The sequence below is a fragment of the Dendrobates tinctorius genome, unplaced genomic scaffold, assembly GCF_039654945.1.
Source record: "Dendrobates tinctorius isolate UK_male_01 unplaced genomic scaffold, ASM3965494v1 ptg000159l, whole genome shotgun sequence".
NCBI classification, from domain to species: domain Eukaryota; kingdom Metazoa; phylum Chordata; class Amphibia; order Anura; family Dendrobatidae; genus Dendrobates; species Dendrobates tinctorius.
The window spans coordinates 19,961,212-19,987,163 of NW_027361826.1; the positions used below are offsets into that span (position 1 = coordinate 19,961,212).

Consider the following 25,952-nt stretch of genomic DNA (forward strand, 5'->3'; position numbering starts at 1 on the left):
TACGCCACCATGGACTCAGATCCTGCAGTGCCAGACGTGTCCCACTGCTTAAGCCTGTACATGTCCGGGCCCGTCTGAAGTTTGCTAGAGAGCATTTGGATGATCCAGAGGAGTTTTGGGAGAATGTCCTATGGTCTGATGAAACCAAACTGGAACTGTTTGGTAGAAACACAACTTGTCGTGTTTGGAGGAAAAAGAATACTGAGTTGCATCCATCAAACACCATACCTACTGTAAAGCATGGTGGTGGAAACATCATGCTTTGGGGCTGTTTCTCTGCAAAGGGGCCAGGACGACTGATCCGGGTACATGAAAGAATGAATGGGGCCATGTATCGTGAGATTTTGAGTGCAAACCTCCTTCCATCAGCAAGGGCATTGAAGATGAAACGTGGCTGGGTCTATCAACATGACAATGATCCAAAGCACACCGCCAGGGCAACGAAGGAGTGGCTTCGTAAGAAGCATTTCAAGGTCCTGGAGTGGCCTAGCCAGTCTCCAGATCTCAACCCTATAGAAAACCTTTGGAGGGAGTTGAAAGTCCGTGTTGCCAAGCGAAAAGCCAAAAACATCAGTGCTCTAGAGGAGATCTGCATGGAGGAATGGGCCAACATACCAACAACAGTGTGTGGCAACCTTGTGAAGACTTACAGAAAACATTTGACCTCTGTCATTGCCAACAAAGGATATATCACAAAGTATTGAGATGAAATTTTGTTTCTGACCAAATACTTATTTTCCACCATAATATGCAAATAAAATGAAAAAAAAACAGACAATGTGATTTTCTGGATTTTTTTTTCTCAGTTTGTCTCCCATAGTTGAGGTCTACCTATGATGTAAATTACAGACGCCTCTCATCTTTTTAAGTGGTGGAACTTGCACTATTGCTGACTGACTAAATACTTTTTTGCCCCACTGTATATTATCCCCATATTCCGCAGCTCTGTACGGAGATTGCTGTCGCACACGTCCGTCCTGGTCTTACACTGTTGGTGTCTTAAATCTTTTTTTATTAGTATATAAAGGGTGTCGATATCTTTTGGATGGAACTGTATTCATGTACTGTGTCTAAATATTAAAGGGAGTCTGTCCCCCATAACTCCCCAAATACATTTTATAAGAACTAAATTGTGATATGGGGGATTCCTCTATAAGAATCCTGCATGTTGGAGTCTTCCACCTCTCCTGATGGACAGTGCTCGCTTCCAAGAGCAAGTGCTGCCTAAAGTCAGCTGGTGTACTGCCACCGCCTGTGCCCGGCCGCGGTCTCCCCCCAGCTCCTCTGCTGATGCCGCTTACTACACTGATACCCCTGGAAAGGCAGCGAGTGACGCCAGCAGAGACATGCCAGGGAGGAGAACATGCCTGACCCGTGTGCTTGCGTGTGCGCAGGTGTCTCAGCGTGCCTGGGCATAGGCAATGTCAGTGCACACACATCTCAGATGATGCAGGGGAAACACCCAACATGGCAAAATGAGGGTCATAATGGTGGACCGGAACCCCCTTATTTGCATACGTATTGTACTGTGCTCTGCACGATGTATCACATCACAATCCAGTAGAGGATTCTTGAAGATGAAGGAGACATAGTGGAAGGAAACACGGGAGCGTAGATCTACGGCTCAGATTGCTGCTACCTTTACAGTGGGCTCATGCGCTTACCGCGGCCCCTTAGGTCTGTTTCACACTTCAGTTTTTACTTGTCAGTTAAAATCTGCCAAAATGGTGGAAAGCGGATCCGTTGGTAAGTGAAGTTAACGGATGCCAGCGGACCGTTTTTTTGACGGATCCGTTGACTGAATAATTTTAAATGAACCGCAGTCCGGGGGGGGGGAGAGAGAGATTTGTACCGTTCGCCAGAAATGATTTCAGCGGCTGAGATTCCTCCGGGCATGCGCAGTACAAAAATGCGGATCCTTCAGCCAAAAAAACATTACAAGCTCCGTCCGGGCTTGTGGGCGGACGCAACAAAATTGGCGGATCCACAAAAAAACGGATCCGACGGATGGCCATCCGTCAAGATCCGCCAGTAATGCAAGTCAATGGGAAAAAAAAAAACGGATTCGCCAAACAAAATGACGGATCCGTTTTTTTTGGAAAACGGCGGATCTTGACTGATGGAAAAAAACTGAAGTGTGAAACAGGCCTTAGGGGATGCCTGAACTTTGTTTCCATGCAGTTTGACTGTCTCCCTTGTCTCTGATGCTCCCTGTAAAACCATGCTTTATGGATGTGATGTGTGATTAGTGGGGTCTTGGCTGCATTTCCTGTAGACTATAATATGCGGACACTTCTTTATTTGGAGTGTGGCAATGGGATCCCAGTCAGCAACCAAACAGATCAAATATTTATGACCATTTATGACATTTAAAGGGAACCTGTCACCTCGTTTTGCCGCTATAAGTTGCGGCCACTGCCTTTCAGGGCTTTTCTACAGCATTCTATAATGCTCCCTTGATAAAGCGCCTGTGGCGGGCGCGAAACGTACGTCGGGGGTTGTTGCATGGGCCTTCACCTCCTCTGCTCCCCGGTAAGCAGCCTGCCTTTACTTGTTTCCACACTTCGGTCATTTGGACCGCTGGGCGGGTCGTCTCCCGGGTTCTCTCTGGCACAATTGCGCAGTTTTGATATGCTGATACATATGTTATTAACTATTTAAGAATCCTTTCACATGTCATTGATTCATTTATGTTCAGTGTCCATTGGACTTGCACATTGACCCCTCTGGATGGTTTTTTTTTTTTTTTTTGGCGCTCTAGACATGTACAACTATGTACAATACACATTAAATTGAGTATGCCATATTTGACTATCTTTTACCATTAGACATATGTCTGTTATGTGCAATGCCCATGGGCTGACTGAACGTTGTGCCATGTAGATTTCGAGCACTGGTATCATTTTATTTACCCTGTCCTTGTCTGTCCTGATTGTTGTATCATTGGGGCTTATCCCCCCTATTTTAGTCAACTTGTATACTTGTCAGCACTTGATGTGAGTACTAATAAAATTTATACTTTTGCATATATTTTGGATCCGTTACTCCGTTTTCTCCTTTTTAAGATTAGCATATGGAGTGGTAATCCATGCACAAGGCGTTTTTGGACCATGGTCACCGCCTTGTCTCGTTCTCTGATACTGGGCATTATCATATAAGCATTCTATAATGCTGTAGATAAGCTCCCGGTGCAACCTGAAAGATAAGAAAAATAAGTGTTATTATACTCATCCGGAGGCTGTCCGGTCCGATGGGCGTCGCAGGTCCGGCGCCTCCCATCTTCATGCAATGTCGTCATCCTGCTTGCTTCGTGCCTCGATCCTGCCAGGCGTACTGATCTGCCCTGTTGAGGGCAGAGCCAAGTACTGCAGTGCGCAGACGCCGGGAAAGGTCAGAGAGGCCCAGCGCCTGCGCACTGCAGGGATTTCCTCTGCCCTCAACAGGGCAGATCAGTACGGATGCGCAGTAGCGCGGCACAAAGCAAGAAGGAGGACGACATCGCATGAAGATGGGAGGCGCCGGACCTGCGACACCCGTCGGTCCGGGTGAGTATAATAAAACTTGTTTTTCTTATGTTTCAGGTCAGGCCGAGGGTTATCTACAGCACTATAGAATGCTGTAGATAAGCCCCGAAAGGCAGTGGCCGCATCTTATAGCGGTAAAATGAGGTGATGGGTTCCCTTTGAAGACCACTTTCCCTCTCTGTTTTATAGAAACCAGTGCAAACTAGTTTTTCATTTTGCAAAAGATTGCTCTGGTAAGTGCCATCGTAGAGTGGAGGCTACCCTATAAGTCAGTACCATTTAACATGACCAGGTATAATAATAATCTTTATATAGCGTCAACATATTCGCAGCGCTTTACAGTTTAACAGTTCCAAACACAAGTCATAAGTAACAAAGTTAACAATACAATAATGAAAGCAAAATAAGACGACCATGCTCGTGAGAGCTTACAATCTACAATGAGGTGGGGGAGATACAAGGTACAGGTGTGTATTTACAATGATGTATTTACAATGAATGTCCAGCCATCTTGAGGGAGTGAGGGATGGATGGAGATAGTGAATGGGCTACACACGCACACTTACACATAGAATGACTTTGATTAGTGAACGTGATGGGCTGCTCTGAACAAATGTGTTTTGAGGGAACGCTTGAAACTATGCAAATTGTGGATAGTCCTAATTTCTTGGGGTAGAGCATTCCAGAGGATTGGCGCAGCGCAGGAGAAGTCTTGGAGTCGGGAGTGGGAGGTACGGATTAGTGCAGAGGTTAGTCGAAAGTCGTTTGCAGAGCGCAGCGGTCGGTTAGGCCGATAGACAGAAATGAGGGAGTAGATGTAGGGGGGTGCTGCACTGTGGAGAGCTTTGTGGGTGAGAACAAGTACTTTGAATTGGATCCTATAATGAATGGGCAGCCAATGTAAGGACTAGCAAAGAGCGGATGTGTCCGAATACCGATTAGCCCAATGGACGATCCTGGCCACTGCATTAAGTATGGACTGGAGAGGTGATAGTCAAGTAACGGGGAGGCCAATTAATAGAGCGTTGCAGTAATCCAGGCAGGAGTGGATCAATAGTACAGTGAGGGTTTTTGTTGTTTCCATGGTGAGAAAGGGGCGGATTCTAGAGATATTCTTTAGGTGTGAGCGGCAAGAGCGGGCAAGAGATTGTATATGGGATGTGAAGGAGAGATTGGTGTCAAAGATTACACCCAGACAGCGCGCCTGCTGCCGGGGTGTTATTGTGGTGCCACCTACAGAGAGGGAAATGTCCAATTTATGAAGGTTAGTAGACAGCGGGAGCAGAAGAAGTTCAGTTTTGGAGAGGTTGAGTTTCAGATAGAGAGCGGACATGATGTTGGAGACTGCGGACAGACAGTCACTGGCGTTCTTTAGTACTGCGGGGGTAAGGTCGGGGAATGACGTATATAGTTGTGTGTCATCAGCATAAAGATGGTACTGAAAGCCAAATCTGCTGATGGTCTGTCCTTTGGCCGTGTAGAGAGAGAAGAGAAGGGGGGCCAAGGACTGAGCCCTGAGGTACCCCGACAGCGAGAGGAAGAGGAGATGACGTGGAGCCAGAGAACAAAACACTGAGTGAGTGGTCAGAAAGATAGGAAGAGAACCAGTAGAGAGCAGTGTCCTTAATGCCTAGTGACTGGAGCCTAGAGAGTAGAAGATGGTGGTCAACAGTGTCGAAAGCTGCAGATAGGTCAAGAAGAATGAGCAGAGAGTGGTCACCGTTACGTTTTGCTGTCAGAAGGTCATTGGTCACTTTGATGAGTGCAGTTTCAGTCGAATGTAGGGGGCGGTAGCCGGACTGTGAAGGGTTTAGGAGGGAGTGAGTGGAGAGGTAATGGGTAAGGCGAGAGTAACCTAGGCGCTCCAAAAGTTTAGAGATGAAGGGGAGATTGGAGACTGGTCTGTAGTTGTTTGTGCAGGATGGGTCAAAAGCAGGTTTCTTTAGTAATGGAGTAACAATGGTGTGTTTGAAGGAGGATGGGAAAATGCCCGAGGAGAGGGAGAGATTAAAGATTGCAGTTAGGTGAGTTTTGACGACTGGAGAGAGAGACTGGAGGAGATGTGAGGGAATGGGGTCGGTAGTGAATGTGGTCGGACGAGAAGAAGAGAGGAGTCTGGAGATTTCCTCTTCTGTGATGGGATCAAATGTAGAAAGTGAGCCAGGGGAGATGCAGGAAGGGATGGAAGTCACAGCACTTGGTGGTTGGGAGCAGATTTCCTGACGGATATTAACTATTTTCTCTGTAAAGTGGGAGGCCAGGTCGTCAGCACAAATGTCTGTGATAGGGGCTTGTGCTTTTGGCCTGAGGAGGGAGTGAAAAGTGTCAAAAAGTTTCTTGGGGTTGTTGGCTAGTGAGGAGATCAGGGTGGTGAAGTTGGTCTGTTTGGCGAGGTGAAGGGCAGTGTTATAGGTTCTTAACATAAATTTGAAGTGGATGAAGTCTTCTGGTGTGCGGGTTTTTCTCCATAGGCGTTCAGCATTCCTAGAGCATCGCTGGAGAAGTTGAGTTTGCGATGTGAGCCAGGGCTGTTTTACTCTGTGCTTGGAGATTCTGAGGGTGAGGGAAGCTACTTGGTCTAGGGTGCTTCTAAGAGTGTCGTTGTAGTGATGAACAGCCAGATCAGGACAGGAAAAAGAGGAGATTGGGGACAGTGATGAGTGTAGGGAGTCTGAAAGTGTCTGAGGGTTTATGGCTTGCAGATTTCTGACTGTGTGGTAGGTAGGAGTAAGCTGGGGTGGGCGAGAATTTGTGAGCGTGAAGGAGAGAATGTTGTGGTCAGAGAGTGGAAGCGGTGAGTTATTTAGGTGGGAGATTGAACAGAGCCGGACAAAGACCAGATCAAGGGTGTTACCGTCCTTGTGTGTCTCAGAGGTTGAAAGCTGCGAGAGGCCTAGAGAGGTGCTTAGTGATAGAAGCTGGGATGCAATTGTGAAACTAGGGCTGTTAATGGGGATGTTGAAGTCTCTCAGGATAAGAGTTGGTAGTTCTGAGGACATGAAGTGCGGCAGCCAGGCTGAAAAGTGGTCAAGGAAGTGAGTGGCTGAGCCTGGGGGCTGGTATATGACCGCTACTCTGAGGGAGAGGGGACGGAAGAGCCTGATGGTGTGGACCTCAAAAGAAGGGAAGGAGAGTGATGGAACTGGGGGGATGACCTGGAAAGTGGATAGTGGGGACAGGAGTATGCCGACTCCGCCACCATGTCTGTTTGTGGGTCTCGGGGGGAATGAGAGAATTGTAAGCCACCATAGGAAATGGCAGCAGGAGAGACAGTGTCAGAATCCTGAATCCAGGTTTCAGTGAGGGCCAACAGGTTAAGAGAGTTGTTCAGAAAGTAGTTGTGCAGGAAAGGAAGCTTGTTACATACAGACCGTGGATTCCAGAGGGCACAATTAAAAGATGGAGATGAGGGAGTGCAAGTAATATTAATAAGATTAATATCATTTTGATATGAGGTAGGGTAGGGGTAGAGGTTGGGGTGTTGTGGACCAGGGTTGGGGGAGATGTCACCTGAAATCAGTAGGAGTAGGAAGATAAGGAGCAAATAGTTGTTGGAATTGTAAGTAGTTTTTTTCTGCGATGTGTTTGGGCAAGATGGGCTGAGGTTTCTCAGGAAGGTGAGGAGTGCATGGGAGCTGTACATGGGAGAGGGAAGTATAAAGGGGCTGATGTGTATGAGTCGTGATGGAGGGGGGATGGGGTGGTGAATGTGGATGGCAAGGGAGCACAGAAGGATAGAAGTAAAGCACATGGATAAAGGGGAGAGAAAAGTGTGGGTTACCTGATTCCTGCCCTGATTAACGGCCATGGATACCTGCCCTTTTGCTTGATGCTTAGCTTCTGGGATGCTTTGCTTCTGGGATGCTTGCGTGCTGCACCCCACACTGCGTGCGTCCCCTTAGGAACTACTAAATATATAGGCCACACTACAGGGTCAGGAGAGAGGGACTGTGGGAGCTGGTTTGGGATAATTTGGCAGCTGGGGCTAGCACACCAGGGGGTGGTTAGATGATCAAAGGCAGGAGACCAGGTTGCATTTATTTGCTATAGCACCTTTCACCTGATAAGCTCTAGAGAGGCCACAGTCACGGATATAAAGCAGTAAGAAATACAGTGCAACAAATGAATTATACCAAAGCTTTAGCAGGCACATTAAAATATGCCGCAAAAATTGTAAAGCAGCAAAAGACAGACAGCAAGCAGAAGTATGGACTTGTACCATTTGGATATATTGCAGCAGAAATGACAGCCAGCAGAGGTGGGGAGTTGAACCATTCAGGCTGCATGCTATAACAGTGAATGGAGTGAATACACGCAGGGTGGATCAGTTCAGAAGTTGAATGATTTGATTACCATTTGTACAGGGATGACTCTGCTGTACACTGATGATGGGAAAACACCCCGAAACAGGCTGCTGGAGATGAATTCTGGCTCGTTGTTTATCCCAGGTCATGTTACAAGATTCGGACATTGTCTAATAGGATAAATACTTCTCCTGGGTTGTACTTGCAGGAGAAGCTCTTTCGCTCTGTTAGAGAACTTATTTACATACTGATCTCCCATGGAGCATTGCTGTTAGCGTGCATTTACACTAGCTGATTATGGTGAACAAGTTTCCTCACAATCGTGGAGTGGCTGCCGATCACCTGACAAATGAGCAAAATGGTCGTTCATCTGGTGAAATGATTATTAAGCTGCTCTTAAAACCCATCTTTCTCAGCAGCACATCATCAGAACATGTGCTGCCGAGTACAAAGACAGTCTGTTCTCACAAAACAATCCTTTGGAAGCACAGTTGCTTGTATAAAGAGGCTATCAAACAGCAGATTGGTGTATATAAAGCTGATTGGCAATAGGCGTTCAGTGTTAACCCACCCAGTGGTCCCGTACTTGGCTGATCTCTTCCAGGGGAGCCATTACTGAGCCCACATTATAGAGTCCTGGCCTTGTAACTTTCGCTTTGTCTCTCCTAGGTCTTGTACACCAGCCTGCTCTCTCTGTTACATCGTCTACTTCGCAAAGTTTCTTGGTTCTCGGGAGGCAGAGAAGAAATCGTTTCCTCTTCACAGCATGATGGAATTTTTACCCCGACGCTCTGTATCTCAGGTAATATGGTGTTTGGCGCATCCTTTTAGTTGTCATTCCCATCATTATTCATTTTAATTTCTTTAAATGACCAGATTCATTTACTCGGGGGGCAGAGAAGGCTGTCTTGGTGGTTTTAGAATTTGACCGTCTACCATGTTCACAAGTTCGGGTTTTGAGATGCAATTTTGAGACCAAAACTGGATTAAAAAATAGGACCATCACGATTTTCATTTTAGATCTCCTCTATTTATCATCCTCTCCTGGCTTTGGCTTCAGAAACTGCATCAAGAAAACCTGAATGTAGAAACTCCTCCATGGCAGCTGTCGTATGGACAGTCAGTCACGTGATTGCTGCTATCTTAGGTCTCCTTTGGACAGGCATATTTTTGGTCCAGGTGCACTAAGGACCACACAAGGACAGTACATGGACTGTTGGTAGCCTGTATGCTGGGAAATATCCCAACAAGCTGTATTCTGGTCATTTTATGTAATAACGGGCAGCTGCTGCATTCAACCCCCATGTTGATGAGTGCACAGAGCTGCACATGAAGCCAATCGTGGCCAAAATTGTTGGTGTAACTAGCTGTGACGACTTCTGGAGTGGACCCTCTGTGTCGTGGCACCAACCCACCTAGGGCGAGCTCACCTAGTGGGGACCACCCCCTATACAGGGAGTGTCAGGGACAAGCCCAAGGGGGTGAGGTGCCACGACTGCTGGAACCAGGTGGCCGGCTCACAGGAGACACGAGTGAGTGTGTCTAGCAACAGGGAAAGTGCAGAGTACAAGAGTATGCAAGGCGTGGACACAGGGACACGCAGGGTATAGGACAATACACGGCGAGTGTACGGGGGCACGGAGAGTACAGGACAGTACAAGGCTTGTACACAGGAGTGCGTTAGATACAGGATAGTGCAAGGCGGGTACACGAGAGCACGTATGGCGTGCACAGACAAGCACGCCCGGGGGAAGCAAAGCAGGGTGCGTGCGAGGGAGCACGCCAGACTACAGAGTTAGACAAAGCGTGCGCAGAGAGCACGCCGGAGTGCAAGGTTAGGCAGAGGGAGTTCTGAGAAGCACGAAAAGAACAAGGCAGGAGCTGAGTGTGTGCAAAGGAGTATGGCAGAGCACAGAGCAGAGTGTAGATAAAAAGCATGTGCTAGGAAGCACGGCAAGGCTGAGTAGAGTACAGGCACGGAGCACGAGGCAGCGTACAGGCACGGAGCACGAGGCAGCGTACAGGCACGGAGCACGAGGCAGCGTACAGGCACGGAGCACGAGGCAGCGTACAGGCACGGAGCACGAGGCAGCGGACCTGAATACAACGCACAGCCAGGTAAGGACCAAGCAGACCAAGCCCGGAAGCACAACAATAATCAGGCACCTCCCATAGGAAGAGGTAGCCTTATATAGGGCATGAGTGCTAGGACTTTCGGGTCGGGTCCTCCAGTACCATAGAGAGGGCAAGGCTGCAGCTAGAACCTAGAAATGCGCACTAGCAACGTTGTGCAGGCATGTAACTGAGTATGAGAGGTGCACGTGCGCACCCGACGGGACCCGTGGAGCGGCCGCGTGCTGAAAGTGGTGACGTCGGGCGCAGGGTTCCGGCCCCAGGTGAGAGCGGCGTGACACTAGCCAAAAAATTACAAGTACTGTGTGAACTTGGCCTTGGACCTCATTCACACGTTGGTGTTTTAATCCAAATGCACCGATCAACAGATCAGGGAACTTGTATCCCCATTCCAAAATGGAGCAGTAGGTCAGATGCAACACTCTGCAGCTTCATTGGGAATTAATGGAGCTGCCATCAAGCTGTGCACTGCTGCCTCAGTGTAATAGGAATAAAAGTGCCCCTTTCTGCTTATCAGTGCCGATCCCAGTGGTCAGACCCCTGCTGATCAAGTTACCCCCTATCTTCCAAATAAGTGATAACTTGTCACCAGAATGCCCCTCTAACTTCTTGTCTGCTTTTTATTGCATAAATTGCAAGTTTGCACTGTGCCTTCACTAATATTACCCTCTCTCAGTAGCCCCCAATCATGTCTATGGGGGCTACAGAAACGGCTTCTCACTTCCGTGCTTGGCCTGGTTTCACCTTCTGTGGCCAGCACTTGGATGTCGGTGTATAATCAGGAGGCCTTTAGGAAATGATGGAGGAAGAAAATTAGACACAAAAGCAATAAAGCACAATGTGTTTCTGATGCTTTTTTGTGCTCTTTTTCCCAGAACACAGGTTTTTTACCTTTTCAGTTCCATTAAGAAAATGCCCCTGGAACGCATCACATTGTTTCAACATGGCTTTATAGCTCAATCTTACCTTTATGTGCCAATATTGTCAGAGGAGCCTGCAAGCGGCAACACGTTTTCATTGTGCTGTGTAGAATGGTGCATGATCAGCAGTGCCTTTTAATTATTATTGGAAGATAAGGGGTGTAATGACAATTCTCAGCTCTGCTGTACTGCAGGAAGCCTAGATAAGGCAGAATAACATGGCCGCGTGCAGTAACCGGAGCTGATTTTCTGATTGTATCTCTAACAGGACTTTTTGGATTGGAAGCAGGCCTGGCTAGCCTGGAGCTTCTTCAAGCAGTCGTTTCTGAAACAGATTCTTACAGAAGGTTAGTTTGTAGCCATCACATCAGTAAATTATGGGTTGACGAGAGTTTTTTTTCCTGTTTATCATTCTGTGTGGTTTTATTAGGAGGAAAAGCAAAAATGACGCTGTTAGCCATTCTCTAACCTTGTATGGACTTCTTCTTCACGTTTCCGGTATCTAAGAGCTTTAAGAAAAGGGAAACAATCCTAAGGTTTAACCTATAGCTGTTAGATTTTAATATAATATATGATACTTGTTTTGTTTTTTAGGTGAGCGCTATGTGATGACTTTTCTCAGTGTCCTGTCATTTGGAGATCAGGGTAAGTTGCAAACTTTCTTACACCACTGTTTTCTGTGTATTACACTGTGACGATGTGTGTGACAGAGCATGAAGGGACACCAGGCCGAAGATCAATCTAACGGGATTTATTGAGACAGGGAGCACAGAATATAAAATATCAGTAGCGTCTCTTAGAGTCCACTATGAGTCCACATCAAGAGGGAAACAGTTTCGGTGGCTCCACCCAGTAATCCGACGCCAGGGAAAAGACAAAATAATCCTGGGATGAGTTCAATGGATCCAACAGATGAGGGACATCACACCATTCCACGTGGCAGCTTTTAACTCTCCCCACACGGGCACCAGGATCTCTCCTCAGCATAAGGTCCCAGCACTTGGCTTGTCAACACCCAACTCCACTCAGCCAACACATGAGGCTATTGTCCTGGGATCAGCCCATCGATGGGGGAAGTCTCCCACCTACTTTTGACTATGTGGCTAACTTAAGAAGTTTCCAGAAGCTACAGCTTGTATTGGATAAGTCCTATGCTGAGGAGAACAAAGACAGACTCCCCCACTGGTTGATGACTCAGGCCTGATTACATTGCAGTCCAGGGACTCAGGTCGGGGGAGGGACACGCTGTTACATACACATCTTTTTCAAATGGAGATATAAATAAATATATTGTAGTGGGAAATAATAGCTTTGCCAGTCTTTCTGAGATGCATTTAGGCAATCGTGGTCAGCCTGTATAAAGAGGCTATTAAACGATCACCGCTGACTATCTTTTAAGAGGTTGTCCACTACTTTTTACATTGATGACTTATCTATCCTTAGGATAGATTATCAATGTCTGATCGGCTGCCACCCCCATCGATCAGCTGTTGTCAGTGTCCGCCAGCCGGAAGTACTCACGGAGCTGGCCGTCTCCTGATAGTGGCTGCCACAGGGTATTACAAATTTGCCTTCTATTGATTTGAATAGGAGGCAGATGTGCAGTACCAAGCCCTGAACGCTACCAATAGATGGAGCAGCTAAGAAAGTGAGTACTTGCGGCCACATCCGGCACCGATAACCAGCTGATGATCAGCTGATCAGTGGTGGCGTCAGGTGTAGGACCCCGGCCAATCAGACATGGATGACCTATCCTACGGATAAGTATCAATGTAAAAGAAGTGGACAATCTCTTTAAAAGATAGAAACTGCATCATGTACCCATCGCTCAGGTCCTACACTAGAAGTAGCAGTCTTTCTGATAATCATGTAAATTATTTGAAGTTAGCAGATGGCAGCAGCTTTACTAAATACACCAGAATTCTGGCTGAATTTCTGCCAAAAGTGTTGATACCCTCGAAATTGTTCCTGAAAATGAAGCATTTACCCTAGGAATTATTACAATTACACAAGTTTTATTATATATGTTTATTTACTTTGTGTGTATTGGAACAACACAAAAAAAACAGAGGAAAGAAAGACAAATTGGACAGTTTCACACACAACCCCAAAAATGGTCCGGACAAAATTGTTGGCACCTTTCCAAAATTGTGGCTTTTATTTCATGCATGTGATGCTCGTTCAAACTCACCTGTGGCAAGTAACGGGTGTGGGCAATAGTGAAATCACACCTGAAACCAGATAAAAAGGGGCGAAGTTAACCCAATCTTTGCATTGTGTGTCTGTTTGTGCCCTACTAAGCATGGAGAGCAGAAAGAGGAGAGGGGAACCGTCTGAGGACTTTGGAATCAAAATTGCTGAACAATATTAACAATCTTAAACTTACAAGTCCATCTCCATAAATCTTGATGTTCCTTTGTCCACGGTGTACGACATAATTAGAATTGAGCGGATTGGGGGGGCGTGGCCTAGCAGCATGTGAGGAGGACGTGGGTCTGCTGAGCTCCCACACACAGCTACTGATTACTGCCATTATATCCCCACAGCACGGTCAGTAACTAATGTGTGCATTCCTGAGACCTGCGGGTGCCGCTGGACAGAAATATTCAGCCTCTAGCCCTAAATCATGCGAAAAAAAGGTCAGAGAAGAGTGACTAATGAGCTGGGGCATGGGTCCCAAGATGGCGCTGCTAACACAGTGCGTGCTCTGGAGGAAGCGGCTGCAGACAGTGAGGCCAGGAACAGGGAGGTGGCAGCCCGGCTGAGACGCTTTGCCAGAGTGGAGGAGGCAGAGCGCGAGTCCCTCCAGGAGACAGATGAAGAGCTGGAGTCTGCAGGTGAAGGTATGGATCCGGAGGTGGGAGAGAGGGGAGAGGAGGAGGCCACAGGCTCTGGAGGTCGGGAGAAGCAGGACGCTGCAGCCAGCTGGGGAGAACTAGTGGAGCAAAACAAAAGCCAGCTCCAAGCACTGCAGCTGCAAATGCCAACTGAACCTACTATCAAAGATGTGCTGACAGCAGTTATGCAGTGTGGGTCTGCTATTTCTTCTGTGCTCACTCAGCTGGGTTATTTACAAGAATCCATGCAAAATGTGAGGCATGAACTGCACACCGTTAAAGACAGAACCGGGCAACTTGAGAAACGAGTCAGAGTTGTGGAGGGTACTGTGTCTAAGTCAGCGCAGCATCATAAAGAACTTAAAAGAGATATGGTTGCTGTGTGGGCCAAAACTGATGACCTAGAGAACAGGTCTAGATGGAACAACGTCCGCATTGTTGGCATGCCTGAACGTTATGAAGGCAAAAATCCTACTGTTTTTATCGAAGCCTGGATTAAGGAGAAAATAGGAACTGATAATCTAACTCATTTATATGCTGCTGAACGTGCTCACAGGGTTCCGACCCGCCCTCCTCCTCCTGGTTACCAACCGAGGCCTATCTTGGCTAAAATTCTCCACTATAGGGACAGGGATAATATCCTTAGATACTCAAGGGAACATCCTGACCTTTCTATTGATGGCTCCAGAGTTTCTTTTTACCCTGACTTCTTGCCAGAAGTCTAAAGAATGAGAGCTAAATTTATGGACATCAAAAAACGTCTAAGGGCCATAGGTATCCGATATTCTATGATTTTCCCGGCCAAGCTGCGGGTCGAGGCCCGGAACAAAATTCACTTTTTTCTGGATGCTAAAGTTGCTATGGACTGGCTGGATCTGAATGAACAGCAGCTGAGGAAGGATGAGGAAGACCGGGAATGCGGCTGGTGATGTATTTGCTACTTTGGACACTTCTGCACTGTCTGGTGTCTTGACTTCCGGTTCTGTTGCAGGAAACTGCTCGACATGTTGTCGTTTTGCAATAGATGGTTGCCATGTGCTGTGGGGACTCATCCTGTTATGTGTGGGCAGCAGTTAGGAAGTGAAACGCCCGTTGACTGATGTGGAAGGGAATAACATCGCCCTTGTTTGAAATACCCTTGGCACTGCCGGGGGACATGTTGCCTTATAGCAGCAAAGTTCTATATAAAATTCATACCATGTTGAGGGACTTTCCGGGGGTCCCTTATATGTTGGTGGGGGACTTTAATAATGTTTTGGACTCCCACTGGGATAGAGGGAATCATGCACCCCTGAAATCGGGAGGTAATTGTACGCCTTTTGGAGTTTTGTTACATGAGCTAGCCCTGACTGACTTATGGAGAAGTCGTAATCCTGATGTCTACCAATATTCATGCTTCTCCTCTACCTTTGTCTCAGTGTCACGCATTGATTTGGCTATGGGTGATGATTTGATGCTGAGAAAAATTTTAGACGTTAATTATTTGCCGAGAACAGTGTCGGATCACTCGCCCATGTCCATTACAATCAAGGGGGGGGATAATAGATTGAAAACTAAACCGTTATGGCGACTTAATCCGTTTTGGCTGCAGCTAGTGGATAAGAATGATAGCTTTAGCTTTGAGATACAGGAACATCTCAGGTTTAATTTGGGTTCAGCATCTAGTTTGACTGTTTGGGAGACTCTGAAGGCATACCTGCGGGGCATGTATATACGTGAGATTTCAAAGCTTAAATCTAATTCCAGAGCAGAATCTCAGATTATACTTCATGAGCTGGAGGATGCGGAAAAGGCTCTCTCCATGCGATTCACTCTCGCCAGTCAGAAAAGGCTAAAAGAGGCACAGTTGAAGGTGACTAAAATGACACTAGAAACTGCGAAACGAAAACATATGTTTCAGTCAGTTCAATATTTTGAAAATGCGGAGAGTGTTGGTCATTTGCTCTCGGTTATAACTTCAGCACAGGGGGGGTCCTCGTTTATAGCCGGCCTTCGGGAGCCATTTACGACCAGAGAGTGGTCGTAAATGGCTGCACATCCAGTTGGAAGAATGTCTCAAGTGGGGTACCACAGGGCTCTGTCCTGGGCCCTGTATTGTTCAACATCTTTATCAACGATTTAGATGAAGGAATTGAGGGTAAACTGATTAAATTTGCTGATGACACAAAGCTAGGAGGGATAGCTAATACTAGAGAAGAGAGAGAGAGGATTCAAAAAGATATAAATAAACTGGAGAAGTGGGCAGCAACTAACAGAATGGTTTTTAACAGGGAAAAATGCAAAGTACTACATCTGGGCAATAAAAATGAAAAAAGCATATACAGAATGGGAGGAATAGGCCTAAGCAACAGCACATGTGAAAAAGACTTGGGTATACTAATAGATCACAAACTGAATATGAGTCAACAGTGTGATGCAGCAGCAAAAAAGGCAAATGCAATTCTAGGATGTATTAACAGAAGCATACAGTCTAGATCACGTGAAGTCATTATTTCCCTCTACTCCTCTTTGGTCAGACCTCATCTGGAATATTGTGTCCAGTTTTGGGCACCACATTTTAAAAAAGACATCAACAAACTGGAGCAAGTTCAGAAAAGAGCAACCAGAATGGTGACCGGTCTGCAAACCCTGTCTTATGAGGAAAGGTTGCAGGATTTGGGATTGTTTAGTTTGCAAAAGAGAAGACTGAGAGGAGACTTAATAGCTGTCTACAAATATCTAAAGGGCTGTAACATTGTAGAAGGATCTACTTTATTCTCATTTGCACAAGGAAAGACTAGAAGCAATGGGATGAAACTGAATGGGAGGAGACACAGATTAGATATTAGAAAAAACTTTTTGACAGAGTGATCAATGAGTGGAACAAGCTGCCACGAGAAGTGGTGAGTTCTCCTTCAATGGAAGTCTTCAAACAGAGTCTGGACAGACATCTGACTGGGATGATTTAGCGAATCCTGCTTTGAGCAGGGGGTTGGACCAGATGGCCCAGGAGGTCCCTTCCAACTCTATGATTCTATGTGGGTGGGCAACTTTTCATTGACACACCGGGTATTTTGAGAATTTTGGAGACTTTTTATACCGAGTTATACTCCTCACACACCAGGGCCTCGACTGAAGACCTTGACAACTTTTTGGGGCCCGCTAAACTCCCACGTCTGACTGACGAGGCGAGACGTATGCTTGATGAGCCGCTGGACTTGGGGGAGCTTGAAGAGGCTTTGGGATCTATGTCCAATGGTAAGGCGCCGGGGGTGGATGGCTTACCGGTTGAGGTGTACAAAAAGTATAAATCTGTACTACTCCCTACTTTGCTGGCTGTATTCAATGATAGTCTCAGTTCTGGAGCTCTCCCATCTTCTATGCGGGAAGCTATTATTACTGTGCTGCCAAAAAAGGACAAAGACCCGACACTCCCGACGTCATATAGACCCATTTCCCTCCTGACGGTGGACATTAAGCTCCTGGCGAAGGTTTTGGCCACTCGACTTTCGAAGGTGGTGGAATCGTTAGTACATTCGGATCAGACGGGTTTCATGCCTCGTAAGTCTACGGCCATAAATATTAGGCGACTGTATTTGAACATGCAGGTGAGGGCGGATAATGCGGGGGGAGGGTGGTCCTGCCTCTGGATGCCGCCAAGGCATTTGACAGTGTAGAGTGGACCTACCTCTGGGCTACACTTCGCTGTATAGGGTTTGGTCCGGGTTTTATTAGCTGGATCAGGCTTCTATATTCCGAACCAAAAGCACCAATACGAGCAAATGGATCACTGTCTGACCCTTTTCCTCTTTATAGAGGTACGAGGCAGGGCTGCCCTCTGTCCCCGTTACTCTTTGCTTTAGCGATAGAGCCTCTGGCCTCCAGAATAAGATATGATAAGGGCATCGAGGGGTTTAGATACGGAGGACAGGAGGAGAAGGTAGCACTCTATGCTGATGACTTGCTTATGTTCTTGGCTGACCCTGATAGATCATTACATAATGTGATGCTGCTCCTTAATTCTTTTGGCGCTGTCTCGGGACTAGTTATTAACTGGGAAAAATCTGCGATTCTCCCTTTAGATCCGATCCCAATCAACGTCACACAGGTGCCGGTTGTAACGACTTTCAAATATCTGGGTATTATAATATCTAATAAACTAATGGATTTTGAATATTTGAATCTCTCGCCACTGATGGCCAGGATTAAGGGAAAGGTTAAGGCCTGGGCTAAGTTGCATCTTTCTGTGGTGGGGAGAGTGAACTTACTGAAAATGGTGATCATGCCGCAGCTTCTGTATGTTCTTCACAACTCCCCAGTCTGGCTCCCTCAAAATAGGTTTTACAAAATTAATGCGATATTTAGAGAACTTATTTGGTTAAAAAAGGGTGCAAGGATCAAATTGGAACATTTACAAAAATCTAAAGAGGAGGGGGGGCTGGCGCTGCCCAATCCATGGCTCTACTTTCTCTCCTCTCAATGTCAGCACATGGCAGGGGGAATGGAGGGCTTCCCAGCGGAGACAGCGGGGGCCAGTTGATTTTCCGGTTTCTTGTGGGTCAGGGGTCGCTGTTATCCAACTTAGAGGTGGGCAGATTTAGACCTTGGGCGTCTAGATATCCTACGGTCCTTCTCATGATTAAAGTGTTGGATAAAATTAAACAGTTAAGAGGAATCACGGGTTTCACAAAATACTCCCCTATTTGGGATAACCTGTATTTGCCGCAAATGAGGTCGCTTAAAGGTTTTGCGCAATGGAGGCCAATAGGTATCTGGTGGCTGTAGCAATTAGTGGAGGATGGGGTTTTTAAGTCCTTTGACACACTGAGACGGGATTTTCCGCTCCAACACTCTATGTTCTTCCAGTATCTGCAGCATGCCTACACAGTGCAGGACCAAATGAATAGCATATCTATACACCAGGATGCTATTGTCAGCAGGCTCGGGCTGCAGGCATCCACTAGGGGTTTAATCTCGTTTGTGTACGGTGGACTTCTTTCAATGGTTTTGGTGAAGCATCCGATAGGAGCGCTGGCGAAGTGGGAGCAACAGTTGGGCGCCATTTCAGGGGATCAATGGGAATCTATTCTGCAGATGGTCCCCAGGCTGTCTCTTAGTGAACCCAATCGTTTGTCCCAATTGTATATTCTTTATAGAGTTTATAGAACCCCTAAATGGTTATTTGATATGGGGATGAGGAGGGATTCGCAGTGCCCTAAATGTACGCTCGAGAATGCTGGATGGTGATACAGTTGTTTTTCACTTGTTAGTTTTTATTCACATTTTCATTATAACAATCTGATTAAAAAAAAAAAAAGAATTGAGCGAATTGGTTTGGCTTCGGTTGCCGAATCTGAATTTGCCATATTCATGCCATATGGGTACCCTATTTGTGCCGAATGTATGTCTTATGATCGGTTCCGAACATATTCGGTAATTTCTACTCCCATTGACTCTAATGACGTTCGGCTGTGTTTGACAAATATTGCAAAACCAATATTCCCTGCCGATCGTATTCGGAGCCGAATTTGAACAAATTTGCTCAATTCTAAACATAATCAAGAAGTTTACAACCCATGGCACCGTAGCTAATCTCCCTGGACATGGACAGCAGGGAAACACCAAGGTTACTTACCGGTAGCCGGTTTTTCCGGAGCCCATGACGGCACACATGAGAGAGGGGATCCGCCCAGTCAGGACAGGAACCCTACTGAAGATAAAAGGGGCGGTACCTCTCCCTCGCTTCAGTTGGTTTACAGAGCATGAGAGGCCCCCCCGGGTTAGTACACATGGTAAAACTATCACCACATTATATCTAACTAAAAAAACACCCAAACTATAGTGCACACCAAAAGGAGTGAAAAGGGGGGGAATATACAGGTGCCGTCATGGGCTCCGGAAAAACCGGCTACCGGTAAGTAACCATGGTGTTTTCCCGTCTCCCATGACGGCACACATGAGAGACTTTTGTAGAATAAGACACCTTAGGGAGGGACCACCGCTTGCAGCACCCTTCTACCAAAGGTTAGGTCAGTAGAGGAAGATAGATCAAGTCGGTAGTGCTTAAAAAAGGTTGAAGGTGAGGACCAGGTAGCGGCTTTACAAATCTGCTCAAACGATACCTCAGCCTTCTCTGCCCAGGAGGTAGCCACGGCTCTGGTGGAGTGAGCCTTGATGCCTTCTGGAACCGGAGCGCCACTTGCGGAGTAGGATAACATAATGGCCTCCCTGATCCATCTGGCAATGGTACTCTTAGCTACCCCGTGCCCTTTTCTACTACCCTGAAAGGCTACAAAAAGGGACTGATCTTTCCTCCACTGACTAGTCATTGAGATATATTGTACTATGGCTCTTCTTACATCTAATGTATGGAATTTTTGCTCCCCCGGGTTTCTAGGATTGTTACAGAAAGATGGCAAGGAGATCTCCTGAGTCCTATGATACTTTTGGACTACCTTGGGGAGATAGGCCGGGTCCGGTCTTAGAACCACTCTGTCATCCAAGATCTGCGTATATGGAGGACATATAGAGCTTGTAGATCGCTCACTCTTCGGACTGATGTTAAGGCTACCAGTAAGACAGTTTTAAGTGTAAGTAGCTTTGGTGACAGCTCTAGTAGTGGTTCAAAGGGATCTTTGGTTAAGGCCTCTAAGACTAGGTTGAGGTCCCAGGGTGGTATCTTTGGAATAATGACTGGCCTTGACCTGCCACTGGATTTTATGAATCGGGACACCCACCTATTGGCTGCTAAGTTGCAGTTATATAGGGCCCCCAAAGCTGAGACTTGGACTTTGAGTGTGTTAGTGGCTAACCCCAGTTGCAGCCCCAACTGTAAGAATTCTAGGATAGGTCCCACTGGCGCTACATCCCCTAAAGGTTCCCCCAGGAAGTCTAGGAACTTTTTCCACGTTCTACCGTAGATTTGGGATGTTATAGGTTTCCTACTTTTCAACAGGGTGGAGACTAACCCTGGAGAGAATCCCTGGCGACTCAGTAGCACCCTCTCAAATTCCAGGCTGCTAGATGGAAGCTGCTGTGAGTTCATTTTCCCCTTCGTCACTGAGGTCTGGTGAACTCCCTATTCTGGTAAAGGAAGGTAATGAGCCTGATTATCAGGCACCTGAGCCTAATGAGGATGACTGGCTGAGTGGAGTCACGGACTGGATATAAGGCTGCCGACGCCCTTCTGCCCTGCGGGTGATTTCTCTGTGGACTTCTAGGACACCAGTCTGATTCCTGCTCCTCTAAAGCTAAGTTTTCTGCTTTGCCTGTTAGCTTTTGTGTTTTGTTTTTGTTTTCCTTGCTTTTCTGGATTCTGCCATTCCCTGCTGGGGTGAGCTGAATCTCCTTTTGCCTGTAGCTCTGTCTTCAGAATATTCCTGAGTACTGACATAGCTTTTTTGAAGCCTAGCGTCTTCAGGGCCTTTTTCACTGTCAGTCTGTTGGCTCTTATTTTCATAGGGTTTTTCACGGATTGCAGACAGCAACCTTCCTGTCCTTTTCTATCTAGTTAGCTTGGGCCCCGTCCTTGCTCAGTCTATCTTTCTGCCTGTGTTAGTGTTTTCATCTTGCTTCACCATCATTATATGTTGGGGGCTGCCTATTGCTTTGGGGTCTGCTCTGGGGCAGTTTAGATTTCCCCTTTCTTTCTTTAGGCCTATTTAATTCTCCGGCTGTGATTGAGGGGTCTAGGGCATCGTAGGAACCCCCCACGGCTACTGCTAGTTGTGTTGATATGTTCAGGGGTCTGCAATCCGATAGCTGCCAACTTCTCTGGTTTTCTGGACTTAGCTAGCATTTCTGTTTTTGCCTCCTACGGTGACTCAATCATAACAGGAAGCCCTTCACCTGAGAGTGGACCACTGGTCCCTGGGAAAGCAGGTCTGGAATCTCCGGTAATATGCATGGATCTGTCACCGACATGAGTCTCAGAAGGGAGAACCAAGGCCTCCTCGGCCAAAACGAAGCTATAACCATTATTCTCGCTCGATCCTCCCTGATTTTCTTGACCACTACTGGGATCATTGTTATCGGGGAAAATGCATAGGCCAGGATGAACTTCCAGGGTATTTGTAGGGCATCTACTGCGAAGGGGTTTCCCTTTGGATTTAGTGAGCAGAACTTAATGACCTTCCTGTTGTGTGTGGTAGCGAACAGGTCTATTTCTGGTTTGCCCCAGGCCTGAACTATTTGTTGGAAGACTTGGGGGTTTAGGGACCATTCCCCTTGCCTTAGGTGCCTGCGACTCAGGAAGTCTGCCTGTATATTTTCTACCCCCTTTATATACAGTGCTGTGATGGATAACAGATGTTGTTCTGTTAGCTGGAAGAGTAGATCCAATATTTGCATGAGTCCCCGAGATCTCGTTCCCCCCTGGTGATTGATGTAGTCTACTACTGTCTGATTGTCCATCATGACCCGGGTGTAGCGGCCCCGAAGTAAGGGAAGGAAATGTTTCACGGCTTTTTCCACTGCCCATAGTTCTTTTACATTTGAACTCTGATCGTTTTCTAGTGAGGACCAGGTCCCCTGTATTGAGTGGGATCTCAGGTGTGCTCCCCATCCTGTGGCACTCGCGTCTGTTGTAATGATGTCCTCGACTAGTTTTTGCCACGGGACACCGGCTGTTAGATTCTTTTCTACAGTCCACCAGAGCAGGGAATCTCTTACAGCCACTGAGAGACATAGTTTGCCTTCTAAATGCCCTTTTAATTGTTTCTGTGCTGACAGAACTTCCCACTGTAGTTGTCTTAAGTGGTACTGCGCCCATGCTACTGTGGGTATGCATGATATCAGCGAGCCTAAAAGGGACATTGCGTTCCTCAGTGTCATATTTGGTTTTTGTATTGCTGTGCGAGCTAGGCCCCTTATCTTGGTCACTTTGTTCTCTGGCAGGAGGCAACGTTGTCGCTCGGAGTCCAATATCAACCCTAGGAAGGATTGCTCTTTTACTGGGGTTAACCTTGACTTGGGGATGTTTACTATCCATCCTAGTCCTACTAGAGTTGCTATTACTTCTTTCACTTGATATGCACAGTGGGACTCCGATCTCCCTATTACAAGAAAGTCATCTAGGTATGGGACGATCACTATGTCCCTGGAATGAAGAAAAGACATTACTTCCGCCATCACTTTGGTGAATACTCTGGGGGCTGTAGACAGGCCAAACGGAAGGGCTGCATATTGGTAGTGTTTCACCTGCCCCTGGACCTAGAGCGCTACTCTTAAATATTTTTGATACTCCCGATGAATTGGGATGTGATAGTAGGCATCTTTTAAGTGTATCACTGCCATGAGGCAATGCTGGAACAGGATCTTTGTGGCCGTGTTGATTGATTCCATTTTGAAGGAGCAATTGTCTACCCACTGATTGAGTCTCCTCAGGTTGACAATGGTTCTCCAAAAGCCGTCTGGTTTTTGTATTAAGAAGAGGGGGGTGTAGAACCCCCTTCCTTCTTCTTGCACTGGGACTTCCTGTAGGACTTGTTTTTCCACTAGTCCCAAGACTTCCGTCTCCAGTGCCAGCTGTTGCTCTTGGGCTTTCCTTCGGGGTGTCATTATGAAGGTACGCCTGGGCGGACAGATGAATTTTATTTTTAACCTGTCCTTTATTATGTTTAGGACCCATGTAATGGGGGAGATATTCGCCCAGGCGGAAAGGAAGAGAGAAAGCCTTCCCCCTACCTCCGGCCTGATGTCATTGGGGAGATTTTTTGGAGGAAGTGGAGGGCCCTTTAAACATATAGCCTGATCCTCTTCTTTCTTTAAAGTCCCAGTTTTTTCTATCTCCCGGGGGACGACCCCTGTTAAATCTCCTCCGAAAGGGCTGCGTTTGAGGTTCTCCTGGAAATCGGGGAAAGCTTTTCTTCCTATCCCCTGCATGTTCCAAAATCTCTTCTATTTTTTTTCCGAAGCGGAATTGGCCATCACATTGAATGGAACATAACCTATGTTTTGATGGAAAATCTCCGGGACACCCTTTAAGCCACAGGGCTCGTCTTGCCGCATTTGACAGGCTTGCTGCTCTAGCTGTCAATCTTGCGGACTCTGCTGAGGAATCCGCTAGGAAAGCCGCTGCTCCGTGTACCAGTGTCAGATTAGACAGAATTTCGTCCCTAGGAACTCTATCCCTGATCTGGTCTTCTATTTGTTGTAGCCAGACCATGAGGGCACGAGCGGTACAGGTACCAGCTATCGCTGGCTTTAATCCACCTGCTGAAGCTTCCCAGATATGCTTTAGGAAACCATCTGCTTTTTTTATCAAGCGGGTCTTTCAACATGCCAGAGTCCTCTAATGGTAGAGATACCTTTTTTGAGGATTTGGCTACAGCCCCATCAATTTTTGGGACTTTTTCCCAGGTCTCTGAATCCTTTTGTTCAAAAGGGTACCTCCTTTTTGATGTAGAAGGCAAGCTCCCTGACCTCTCCGTTTTTTTCCATTCCCTGTCAATTAGGGCCTTTATTTTCTCATTTACAGGGAAGGTGCGTTTTTTCCTTTCCTCCAGTCCTCCAAACATCATATCCTCTAACGATTTAGGAGTCTTTTCCTCCTTCAGGCCCATCGTAGCCCTAATAGCTTTGACCAGCTTTTCCACATCTTCTGTTGGGATTCATGGACGGCCGCCTATATCGCTGTCCGAGGAGGATTCTGAGGACTGAGTAGAGGAAGAGGAGGTGGACGGGGACAAGGATCTTTCCCGCCCCTTCTGCCCTGGGGAGGCCTCTGAATCAGAATCCTGTCTATGACCTCTTTTATCCTTCTTTTTAAGGGCTGCTTTTAGGGAACCTTTCACCTCATGTTGTATTAGCGCCTTAAGGGTAGTTACCAAATCAGGGGTTTCCTCCTGTATAGTTTTATTTATACAGTCAGCGCAGAGGTCTTTCTGCCACTGATCTGCCAGCGGGTGTTTGCATAGGGTGCATTCTCTATTTTTGGTTTTGCTGCTGGCCTTCCTCGACCCCTAGTGATCAAACAGAGAAAAATGGAACCCCGTTACCATAAGGGTGACATTCATGTAGATCACTCACCACCGCTGACAATCTGGGGTACCGATCTCGGAGGCTCCTCAGATGCACTCGTGACGTTTCTTTGGGACGTCTCAGAGTCATGCCGGTCGCTTGTACGACTGCCGCTCCCACCACTCGAGCGGCTGCTCCTGGTATGCTGGCGGCTCAGCCTGGCATCTGGCGAGAGCTCTTGCTGCTGCTGACGCTGTTGTCGCTGCTGCTTGCGCTGCTGCTGCTGCTCGTCTTGCCCCATTTCCATCATGAAGCTTTGGCATGAGTGCTTCTTCTGTGGTCATCTCCCTTATGTAAGGGAGATCCACTGCACTCTCCGCCTCCTCCGGTTACCCCCACAGCCCCTCCCCCCCGCCACGCCATTTCCCCTGCGTATGTTCCTAAAATATGTGTGGTTTATAAGTGTGCCATGCCTGACGATTATTAGGATTTAACGTACCAACTTTGAATCCCCTATGTGCAGGAGAATAATTTGGTGACATAGAAAACTGCTCAAAACACTACAGGTGCTCCTCCCATTACAGCACTGGAGTGATATTGTATAGTGGAGGTTCCCCTTTGCCGCTATGAATTAATCCCTGAGCAAGCGTAGTCTGTTGGATGGGCGTGCTTATGTGGCCCGATACAGGTGGGCGGGTCCTACATTGAAGGTCTGTCCTATCACGGGCGCTGAGTGATTTATGAGTGCGCACCCTATGTGGCTCCGGGTGCAGTGTGGTTTGTAAGCGCGCGCACTTTGTGGAGTCCCGGGCATATGTGGATGAGATATCTATGGCATATTATAGGTGGTAGGATTTCGCCCGCCATGATATCCTGTGACATGTGCAGTAGGTCATGGGAAGGTAATTTTGTAGGCGGTGTGCTGACAAACAGGAAATGGTGGGGTCTTGATTGGAGAACCTCTAGCGTCTGTATTGCTGAGCAGGCGCAGTAGGGGAGATGGGGACAGGAAGTGGTGAATGAGATCAAGTTGGTCTACTCTGGAAATGTATGTTTATGACGTGGGAACTATAAAAAACCACGGGTAACCACATTCCTATTGATACCTGCAACCAGGCGCCATATCTTATGCTCAGTATGAGCATTAAAACTACTATATGCCTCCTGAGGAACTCCCTGGATGGGAGAGAAACGCGTCGAGGCGGGGCGAGATGAAATAGAAATCAGCAATAAGCTAAGTGTATCTGATGAATATATTGACTGATCTGTAGTTTTTGGGCAGTGTGCAATAAGAGG

General features: G+C 47.0%; 1 protein-coding gene across 1 annotated transcript in view; it reads left to right on the forward strand.

Annotated features, from left to right (window-relative positions):
- LOC141052372 (man(5)GlcNAc(2)-PP-dolichol translocation protein RFT1-like) overlaps positions 1-25,952 on the forward strand; it is a 63,507-nt gene that overhangs the window by 4,557 nt on the left and 32,998 nt on the right. Inside the window, exons 5-7 of the mRNA XM_073549620.1 lie at positions 8,498-8,630; positions 11,150-11,228; positions 11,476-11,526. Of these exons, the coding sequence (XP_073405721.1) occupies positions 8,498-8,630; positions 11,150-11,228; positions 11,476-11,479 (216 nt within the window). The 3' untranslated portion in view covers positions 11,480-11,526. The remainder of the gene's footprint in view (positions 1-8,497; positions 8,631-11,149; positions 11,229-11,475; positions 11,527-25,952) is intronic.